The following is an 11,402-nucleotide window of genomic DNA, read 5'->3' as shown; positions in this document are numbered from 1 at the left end:
GGGGTTTTTGTTTAAAGTCCAATGCAAATCAATGGGAAATGTATGTTCCCACATAACTTCTGTACGCCTGGAGATATTTCAATAATACCTGGTTAACATATTACTTATATGCCAAATAAAAATATATGACAGTTAAATTAACCCTTACCTACACCCTTACCTACACCCTTATATAAAATGGGTATATTTATATTACTATGATTTTCCTCCCCAAAAGGTTAAGATAGGAAGACCGGGCAACGCCGGGTATTCAGCTAGTATATATATATATATTTAATACACTGCCTGACGTCTATTAGAAACTGAACACACTATATTGGATACTGTGTACACTGCCTGCACTGTATTAGCAGCTGTACACCACTGGATGCACTGTAGTTATAGGCTACACTGAATGTGGAGTATATATATATATATATATATATATATATATATATATTAATACACCACCTGAAGTGTATTAGAAACAGTACACGACCAAATGCACTGTAGATATAGGCTACACTGGATGCAGAGTATATATATACATTAATACACTGCCTGCACTGACTGAATATGAAGTAAACACTGAATATATAGTCTATGCTAAATGCAGAGTACAGTGGAACCTCGGATTGCGAGTAACGCGGTTAACGAGCATTCCGCAATGCGAGCACTGTATTTAAAAAAAAAACTAACTTGATTTGTGAGTGTTGTCTCGCAAAATGAGCAGGATTCAGGCCAAAGCGGTGTGCAATACCACGTTTGGCGTGAGGTGGGAGGGCACCGGAGCCAGGCGGAGCCGAACGGCGCTGTTTCGGAAATGCACGATAGGCTCGAGGACAGCTCGGCTGATCTTGGCAAATCTCGGGAAAGGAGTCTTTTCCAGGTTTGTCGAGGTCAGCCGAGGTGTCCTCGGGCCTTTATGGACATTTCCGAGGCTCTCTGGTGCCCCCCCCACCTCTGGCCGCATGCGGTATTGCATGCCATTGAAGTCAATGCGAAACAAATTATTTCCGTTTCCATTGACTTCAATGGGGAAACTTGCTTTGATATGCGAGTACTTTGGATTAAGAGCATTCTCCTGGAATGGATTATGCTTGTAATTCGAGGTTCCACTTTGTGTATATATATATATATATATATATATATATATATATATATATATATATAGTACAGACCAAAAGTTTGGACACACCTTCTCAATCAAAGAGTTTTCTTTATTTTCATGACTATTAAAATTGTAGATTCACACTGAAGGCATCAAAACTATGAAGTAACACATATGGAATTATACATAACAAAAAAAGTGTGAAACAACTGAAAATATATTTCATATTAGGTTCTTCCATCTTTTGCAGCAGACACATCTCTAGAACTGGTAAGAGGAGACTGTGAGAATCAGGCCTTCATGGTAGAATATCTGCTAGGAAACCACTGCTAAAGAAAGGCAACAAGCAGAAGAGACTTGTTTGGGATAAAGAACACAAGGAATGGACATTAGACCAGTGGAAATCTGTGCTTTGGTCTGATGAGTCCAAACTTGAGATCTTTGGTTCCAACCCCCGTGTCTTTGTGCGACGCAGAAAAGGTGAACGGATGGACTCTACATGCCTGGTTCCCACCGTGAAGCATGGAGGAGGAGGTGTGATGGTGTGGGGGTGCTTTGCTGGTGACACTTTTGGGATTTAATCAAAATTGAAGGCATACTGAACCAGCATGGCTACCACAGCATCTTGCAGCGGCATGCTATTCCATCCGGTTTGCGTTTAGTTGGACCATCATTTATTTTTCAACAGGACAATGACCCCAAACACACCTCCAGGCTGTGTAAGGGCAATTTGACCAAGAAGGAGAGTGATGGGGTGCTGCGCCAGGTGACTACCTCTTGAAGCTCATCGAGAGAATGCCAAGAGTGTGCCAAGCAGTAATCAAAGCAAAAGGTGGCTACTTTGAAGAACCTAGAATATGAAATATATTTTATTTATTTTTATATTTCGTTTTGATGCCTTCAGTGTGAATCTACAATTTTCATAGTCATGAAAATAATGAAAACTCTTTGAATGAGAAGGTGTGTCCAAACTTTTGGTCTGTACTGTATTATATATTAGACTGACTGTAAATATATATACATAATATATATATCAATCAAATACACTGCCACTAAACTGAATAAACATCCTGCTTAATCTAACTCAAGCTATCTCTCCGTCCACACCAACAACACTACACACGGCCGCTCTGTAAGCAGCCTTATATAGTGCGGGGCGCGGACTTAATCCCCCTGAGCCATGATCGGCCAAAGGCATCTTGGCTTTGGCCAATTATGGCTCTCTCAGCAGAGTGCGCTGTGATTGGCCAAAGCATGCAGGTCAGGTGCATGCTTTGGCCAATCATCATATAGCAATTCACTGCGATCTCGCAGTGCATTATGGGGCATTCCGCGGCACTCTAATTTTCTGCGAACGCCCCATATTCTTTTCGGTTTGTTTTCAAAACAGACGAACACCCGATGTTCGAGCCAAACTTAAGTTCAACTCGAACCGTGGGCTCATCCCTATTGTTGAGTATTGGAAATTTTATGAGTTCTTGCAGAGCAATATTTCAATGACAGGTCCTCCTATTCTATGACATCACTGAAAACAAATAGGTGTTGCCTTATTGTAAGAAGGTCACCACTCCTTTTTTTTTTTTTTCTAAATGTAGTAAAAGACCCTAAGGCACTTCGAAAGGGACATCATGCCACTCCTACATACTGTACATCTACAACTACCTGAAGGTTTGCATTCCTAGTAAGTGACTTCACCTAGTTCTAATGACCCATTCGACTCTCTGCTGGAATGAGGTTAAGATCAAGGTAACTCTTTCAAGATACCGAGAAAAACCAAATTGCACGATGTTTTCTATTAGGGATCCTGTGCCTACTCTCGGCTCTCACAGCTCCTTGTAAGTATTATTTTAAATCATTTTAATTTTAATAATTTTTAACTATAGATATATAAGAGTTTTTATTTAATTCATGTGACTGTAATTTTCACATCTCATTGATCTCAGCTTAAACATTGAAAACTGAAAAGAATCCCTATTCTGGTGTGTTAACTTTGTGAAAGTAGAACTTTGTCCAAAATAAAAAACTACATACTGTAAATGATGCCTTCTTCAGGAACATTAATACAGCAGTTTTGATTTTCTAAGTCCCCCAGTAGGTCTATATATTTTCTTTCAACACTTTCTTTAACAGAGTGACAAAGCTGTTCATTTGCATGAAATACACAGAAGTGTTGTCTCTCTTTGGCCATGATGGTCCTAGATGGACATATCATTTTACTAAAACTTTTTGGGCAGTTGCATTAACTTCTTCTTCTTCTTCTTCTTCTTCTTCTATATTTACATTACATTATATTACATTAACTTCTTCTTCTTCTTTTACATTCATTTCTTCTTTTTCTTCTTCTACTTTTACATTAACTTCTTCTCTTCTTTTACTTAACTTCTTCTTCTTCTTCTTCTATATTTACATTCATTATATTACATTAACTTCTTCTTCTTCTTCTTCTTCTTCTCTTCTTCTTCTTCTTCTTCTTCTTCTTTTCTTCTTCTTCTTCTTCTTCTTTCTTCTTCTTCTTCTTCTTCTTTTCTCTTCTTCTTTACTTCTTCTTCTTCTTCTTCTTTCTTCTTCTTCTTCTTCTTCTTCTTCTTCTTCTTCTTTCTTCTTCTTCTTCTTTTCTTCTTCTTTTCTTTTTTTTCATTCTTTCTTCTTCTTCTTCTTCTTCTTCTTCTTCTCTTCCTTCTTCTTCTTCTTCTTCCTCTTCTTCTTCTTCTTTCTTCTTCCTTCTTCTTCTTCTTCTTCTTCTTTCTTCTTTCTTCTTCTTTTTCTTCTTTTTTTTTTCTTCTTCTTTTTCTTCTTCTTCTTCTTCTTCTTCTTCTTCTTCTTCTTCTTTTTTCTTCTTCTTCTTCTTCTTCTTCTTCTTCTTCTTCTTCTTCTTCTTCTTCTCTCTCTGTTTCTTCTCTTCTTCTTCTTCTTCTTCTTCTTCTTCTTCTTCTTCTTCTTCTTCTTCTTCTTCTTCTTCTTCTTCTTCTTCTTCTTCTTCTTTCTTCTTCTTCTTCTTCTTCTTCTTCTTCTTCTTCTTCTTCTCTCTTCTTCTTCTTCTTCTTCTTCTTCTTCTTCTTCTTCTGTTTCTTCTTCTTCTTCTTCTTCTTCTTCTTCTTCTTCTTCTTCTTCTTCTTCTTTCTCTTTTTCTTCTTTTCTTCTTCTTCTTCTCTCTTCTTTTTTTTCTTCTTCTTCTTCTTCTTCTTCTTCTTCTTCTTCTTTTCTTCTTCTTCTTTTTTTCTTCTTCTTCTTCTTCTTCTTCTTCTTCTCTTCTCTTTTACATTACATTACATTATATTACATTAACTTCTTCTTCTTCTTCTTCTCTTCTCTTCTTCTTCTTCTTTTCTTCTTTCTTCTTTTCTTCTCTTCTTCTTCTTCTTTCTCTTCTTCTTCTTCTTCTTCTTCTTCTTTATATTTACATTACATTACATTATATTACATTAACTTCTTCTTCTTCTTCTTTTCTTCTCTTCTTCTTTCTTCTTCTTCTTCTCTTCTTCTTCTTCTTCTTTTATATTTACATTACATTACATTATATTACATTAACTTCTTCTTCTTCTTCTTCTTCTTCTTCTTCTTCTTCTTTTATATTTACATTACATTACATTATATTACATTAACTTCTTCTTTCTTCTTCTTCTTCTTCTTCTTCTTCTTCTTCTTCTTCTTCTTCTTCTTCTTCTTCTTCTTCTTCTTCTTCTTCTTTCTTCTTCTTCTTATATTTACATTACATTACATTATATTACATTAACTTCTCTTCTTCTTCTTCTCTGATGATGATGATGATTATTATTATATTTATCTGATAATGATGATTATTATTATTATTATATTATTATTATTATAAAAGCTGGCCATTGTAGGTGCCCCAATAGTGTTAAAGGGTTGTAAAGGTATTTTTTTTCTCTAAATAGCTTCCTTTACCTTAGTGCAGTCCTCCTTCACTTACCTCATCCTTCCATTTTGCTTTTAAATGTCCTTATTTCTTCTGAGAAATCCTCACTTCCTGTTCTTCTGTCTGTAACTCCACACAGTAATGCAAGGCTTTCTCCCTGGTGTGGAGTGTCCTGCTCGCCCCCTCCCTTGGACTACAGGAGAGTCAGAACGCTCCCACTAACACACAGCTCCTTTCTCTATCTGCAACGTAGAGAGCGTCCTGACTCTCCTGTAGTCCAAGGGAGAGTAAAAAAAAAATTACCTTTACAACCCTTTAAGCTGGCCAAAGGCGGTTTTAACCTTCACTTCCTGTCCCATAGTTAAAATGAAGTGAGAGGAAATCTCTCAAAATCTAAAAAAATGAAGGAAATACATTGGGTTCCCCAGGTCACCAGAACGAATGCCCCCATTAGAAGATTTCTCTTCTATAAGACCCCTTTTACACTGGGGCGGGAGGTGCGGTGGCAGTATAGCTATTTTAGCGGCTCTATACCGTCGGAATTGCGGCGGTATTCGGCCACTAGCGGTGCGGTTTTAACCCCCACTAGCAGGCGAAAAATGGTTAATACCGTCTGCAGAGGCGCATTGCCGGCGGTATAGCCGCAGTTTCCCATTGCTTTCAATAGGAAGGAGCAGGGAGGAGCGGTGGAGGAGCGGTGGAGGAGCGGTAAACACACCGCTCCTCTTACCGCTCCAAAGATGCTGCTAGCAGGACTTTTGGAGCGGTCCTGCTAGCGCACTGCTCCAGTGTGAAAGCCCTCAGGCTTTCACACTGGAGAAACAACAGCCGCTGTTTAGGGTCGGTTTGCAGGCACTATTTTTAGCGCAATAGCGCCTGCAAACCGCCTCAGTGTGAAAGGGGCCTTACTGTTCTGGGCAGTGCCGATCCTGACCTCCCTGGGGCCCTAAGCAAAATTACATGTCACATTAAAGTAGGAGAAGTGGGGGGGGGGCGCTGCCGACAGTGACATGTCACATGTCACATTGAAGATTAAAGTTGAGAAGCGGGGGGAGGGGGTGTTCTGCTGTCGGAAATGATATCTTAAATTACAGTGAGAAGCAGGGGTGCTGACTTCTTACCCCTTCTCCCATGCAGCCAGCGAGTTGTGAGAAGCGGGGTGAGGGGATAAAAATGACTTCTCACCAGGCGGGGCCTCTAGTAATTTGGGGGCCCTCCGCAGCTTTGCGGGGCCTAAGCGGCTTGCATAGTGAGCCTATAGGGTGGATCAGCCCTGGTTCTGGGGATAACCCACAATTTGGTATTTTTTGTGACTTTCACTTTAGATGATACTGGTAAACAGGACTAATAGAGAGGGTGAATCTCCCTAACCAGGGCAGAGGTAGCAATAAAAACCTAGAAGATGTTTTAACCCCTCTCCACTTTGTCTAAAGCTCTAAAAAAGTTTTGCTTTTAGTTATACATTGATCCCTCCCTACTTTATCCAAAACTAAAAAAACTTAATTTGAAAAAAACTAATTTTGAATATCCATACACTTTACGACAGAAGAAAATCAAAAGTCAATCTCCAAATTATTTTGAACTTGGTCGAAACTCGTAAACCCCAATTCTTCCTCTGACCTGTAAGACATGGCGTCAGTTTCGTTTATCTTTCAGTCTGGAATCCTTTCCTCCGTCACACAAGCATATCGTAGAGCAATGTTTTTTTACAAAAAATTCCTGTCTGTCAATGACATTAGGTTCACTACAGGCTACCTAATTAGTCAACTAACAATAGCCTTTGTTCGTACTTGAAGAGATTTTGACATGAAGTCTTAAGCCTCGTACACACGCTCGGTTTTCTCGGCCGAGTAAATCGAGCGTGTGTACGAGGCTTTCAGGTTTTTGGAAATGTGGCCAGAATCTCAACGAGAAAAATAGAGCTCCTCTCTATTTTCTCGGGATTCTTGTCGGCCTGTTTCCCGACGAGAAACCCGAGAGTGTGTAAACTTACCTGTAGCCGTGGAAACCCGCGCATGCTCGAAATGACTTTGACATCTCCCTTGGCTTCCTTTTTTAAATAAAAAAACAGCTTGCAGACCCCAAAGGTCCCCCAAAATATATAGCAGAATCTAAGGGGTTGATTTACTTTAACCAGTAGAATGCAAACTCTTGTGCAGCTGTGCATGGTAGCCAATCAGCTTCTAGCTTCAGCTTGTTCAATTAAGCTTTGATAAGAAACCTGGAAGCTTATTGTTTTTATGCTGAGTTGCACTTTATTTAGCATTCTCCAGTTTAAGTAAATCAACCCTAAGGGTCTATTATGTATTGTGGGTAACGCAAACTGTTAGGCCCCGTACACACGACCGAACATGTCCGCTGAAACTGGTCCGCGGACCAGTTTCCGCGGACATGTCCGACCGTGTGTAGGGCTTAGCGGACATTTTTCTGGCCTAGCGGACAGGTTTCCAGCGGACAAAAGTTTCTTAGCATGCTAAGAAACTTGTCTGCTGGAAACCTGTCCGTCGGACATGTCCGCTGGTTAGTACGTCTAACCAGCGGACCGAAATCTCGCGCATGCGTCAAATTGATTCGACGCATGCGTGGAAGCATTGCACTTCCGGTTTGAGAACGTCGGTTTAGTCTACTTCACTGCGTTCTCTGTCCGCGGGGATTTTGGTCTGATGGTGTGTACACACATCAGACCAAAATCTCCCAGCAGACATGTCCGATGAAAACGGTCCGCGGACCGTTTTCATCGGACATGTCTGCTCGTGTGTACAAGGCCTTAGACAGGATAATTTGGTTGTTTGCAGGCTGGTTGGAGTTAAGCTGGGAATTTCCTTTGGTTTTGTTTGACATGTATTGTGGGTTAACCTTTGGAGGAGTCTGTGTGGTGATGTCATAATGGTTGGTGAGGATGTGGCAGGTGAAAGCACCTGCTACTTCCTTAGCAACTGTGGACAGCTGGAAGCTGTCACATTCATCTATGGTGCACGCCCTAAACATTCGCCATTCAGATGAACATCTGAACAGCCAGTGTCTGGTCCGAACCTCCCTTATTAAAGGAGTTGTAAAGGCACACCTTTTGTTTATCCTAATGCAATCTGTGCATTAGGATAAAAAGCCTTCTCTGTGCAGCAGCCCCCCTCAGCCCCTCTAACACTTACCTGAGGTCCCTCTCTTTCCAACGATGTGCACAAGTGTCTCAGCCGTCCGAGATTCTCCCCTGATTGGCTGAAACAAAGCAGTGGCGCCATTGGCTCCCGCTGCTGTTAATTAAAGTCAGCCAGCCAATCAGGGGAGAGAGGGGGTGGGGGCGGGTCACGGCTCCATGTCTGAACGTGACTCAGCTTGGGTGCTCCCATAGCAAGCTGCTTGCTGTGGGAGCACTGAACTGGAGGGAGGGGCCAGTAGACCAGAAGAGGGGCCCGAGAAGAGGAAGATCTGGGCTGTTCTGTGCGAAACCATTACAGAGAGCAAGTAAATATAACAGGATTGTTAATTGTATAGGGAAAAAATTTAGACTTTACAATCACTTTAAGATTAAATTAGCCAGACCAAACATAATAAAATACACATGTATCTCAATATCTGAGTATATATAAGTTGGCAATGCATCCGTGTATGTTAATATATTTCTGTTTTGAAAATTGTATAGATAGGCAAATTCTATCATCATATTGATTGGTGGTTCCAAATTAATAATAACTACTGCAGTAGGGAACAGATACAAAAAGATACACTCAACATCTTTCCAAATACATTTATTTTTCGGACAAAAACGAAATTCCGAAACAAAATATTTCAGTGTGCACATGTCTATTTACAATATTACTGTTTTACTTATGCCTGCAATGCAATGCCAAATGTAACCCTTTTATTCCCCAAACCAGGCCATTCTCTCAACTGTACAGAATGCATGTCAACAAACGCCACATCCTGCACAGGTTTTGCCGTCAGCTGCCCTGATCGCTATGTGTGTGCAACCTCATATACAGAATCCACTGCAGGTGAGTTCCATTCAAAGGTTAGGTCACTCAAAACATGTCTAATTCCAAAAAAACTGCCCTAACCCTACTATTATTTATACCCCATTAAATACAACCCCCCACCCTCCTTCTTCCATAGCAGATGTTCATAAGTGGCCTAGGCACACCTAACCAAATCACAAATCGTATTCCCAGAGCTACAATTCATACATAATTTAATAGGTACCATTTCTATTGATTTGTGATAATAAAATGTATAATGCCAAAAATCTATCAATGTCCCAATTAATCTTCCCCACCAAAAAAATGTGCTCAGTGCATAAAGCTGCTTGGTGCTTAAAAGAGAAGTATGAACTTTTCTTTATTTTACATTTATACTTACCAGTGGATGGTTTATTGCCATTTTTATTATTATTATTTTACTAGTAATGGTGCAGATCTGCGATTTTTATCATGGCTGTGATATTGCGGCAGACACTTTTGACGCTATTTTGGGACCATTGTCATTTATACAGCGATCAGTGCTATAAAAATGCACTGATTACTGTGTAAATGACACTGGCAGGGAAGGGGGTTAACCACTAGGGAGTGAGGAAGGGGTTAATTGTATCCTAGGAAGTGATTCTTACTGTGTGGGGGCTGGGGTGACAGGGAGCAGTAGATCACTGTCCTGTTTCTAGGCAGAATAGGGAAATGCCTTGTTTACACAGGCATCTCCCCGTTCTGCCGCTTGGTGACACGATCGCGGGATGCCGGTGGACATCGAGTCCGTGGTCAGTCCATATAGTTCAGTCCCTTATTACACGCCCCTGTGACGTCTGTTCTTGGCATACTGCACACGTTTCAAAGTCCTTTAATTAGCACAAAATGTCCTTGTGTCATACAGGGATCCCATTGAATTCACAGGGGTTTTCTCTTCAAACCCATATACTGTAGCTAAGGGAGAGAAGAAGGAGGAGGGATGGTTTTGATATTATTAGTCTCTTTGTCCAATTGCTGAGATGTATTGTAACTTTAAAACATTATGGCCCGGATTCACAAAGCACTTGCGCCGACGTATCTCCAGATACGCCGCGTAAGTGCAAATATCCGTCGTCTTATCTGTGCGCCGTGCCCACAAAACTAAGATACGCCTGAAAATAGGCTCCATCCGACCGACGTAACTTGCCTACGCCGGCGTAGAGTGGGCGCATATTTACGCTGGACGTATTTGGCGCTCCCATTGATTTTCTATTCACATATGCAAATGAGGAGATAGGCCGATTCACGAACGTACGTCCATCCGACGCAGTGCGCGTAAAGTCATACGTCCGGCGTAAAGTTTAATTGCCCCATAAAGGAGGTGTAACTCAGCAGCATCCATGCAAAGGCTGCACCAGGGAACACAAGCCGACGTATTTTACGTAGGACGTGAATATGACTAGGCGTAGGTTACGTTCACGCCGTAGGCAGTGATCCGACGTATCTTAGGCAGTTGTTCCGACGTGATTGTGAGCATGCGCACTGAGATGCTCCCACGGGACGGCGCATGCCCAGTTGGCGATACGTATCCTGTCTGGCGCTCGGCCCATCATTTGCATGGGGTCACGCCTCATTAGCATGGCTCACGCCCACTTCCACTTACGCCGACTTACGCCTTGGAAACCCAGCGCAGATTTGGAAGCACTGGCTTTGTGAATTTTGTGCTTGCCTCTCTGCGCTGCATCGGCGTAGCGTAAAGGAGATACGCTACGGCGGCATAAATATGCGCCAGTGTCTGTGAATCCGGGCCTATATTCCGTTGTTTCACTTAAGGAATATAACAGTATTGTAGTATATACCCATACATACATATGCATATAATCTTATTTAGATCAAGCAATAAGGCCCCGTACACACGACCAAACATGTAATGCTGAAACTGGTCCGCGGACCAGTTTCAGCATACATGTTCGGTCATGTGTAGGCGCGAGCGGGCAGAATTCCAGCAAACATTTGCCCGCCGGGCCTTTTCCCAGCGGGCAAATATTCCTGGACTTGTTTTAAAACCGTCCGCTGGAATCCTGCCCGCTCGGACATGTATGGTCGTCAGTACAGACCTACCGTACATGTCCGAGCGCCCGCCGTCCCTCGCATGCGTCGAATGGACTTTGACGCATGCGTGGAAGCATTTAAAAGGCAGGCCCGCCCACGTCGCCGCGTCATCGTCGCATCATCATCGCGGCGACGGCGCGGACACGCCCCGCGCACTGTTTTATGTTTACGTGCGGACTTTCTGTACGATGGTTAGTACAGCCATCGTACAGAAGTCCCCGGGCAGACATGTACGGGTGAAAACGATCCGACGGACCCGGCTTTCATCGTACATGTTTTCCTGTGTGTACCGGCCTTAAAGGAAATAAAACAAATAAACAATATAATGAAAGAAAGGCAACACTTCAGTGGTTCTAATCATAACACAAAAATATTCATTTTAGTACTTCCA

The 11,402-nt window shown here is 41.7% G+C and overlaps 1 protein-coding gene across 1 annotated transcript in view; it reads left to right on the top strand.

The window, feature by feature from the left end:
• The first annotated feature begins 2,779 nt into the window (after positions 1–2,779).
• The window catches only part of LOC120916321 (G surface protein, allelic form 168-like), a 92,679-nt gene continuing 84,056 nt past the window's right edge, over positions 2,780–11,402 (top strand). The window contains exons 1-2 of the mRNA XM_040327226.1: positions 2,780–2,925; positions 8,843–8,959. Coding sequence (XP_040183160.1) covers positions 8,924–8,959 — 36 coding nt within the window. The 5' untranslated portion in view covers positions 2,780–2,925; positions 8,843–8,923. The remainder of the gene's footprint in view (positions 2,926–8,842; positions 8,960–11,402) is intronic.

This window comes from Rana temporaria, chromosome 10 (assembly GCF_905171775.1).
Source record: "Rana temporaria chromosome 10, aRanTem1.1, whole genome shotgun sequence".
Lineage (NCBI taxonomy): Eukaryota > Metazoa > Chordata > Amphibia > Anura > Ranidae > Rana > Rana temporaria.
Note: the sequence above shows the minus strand (reverse complement) of the source record. Positions and strands in the feature narration are given on the sequence as shown.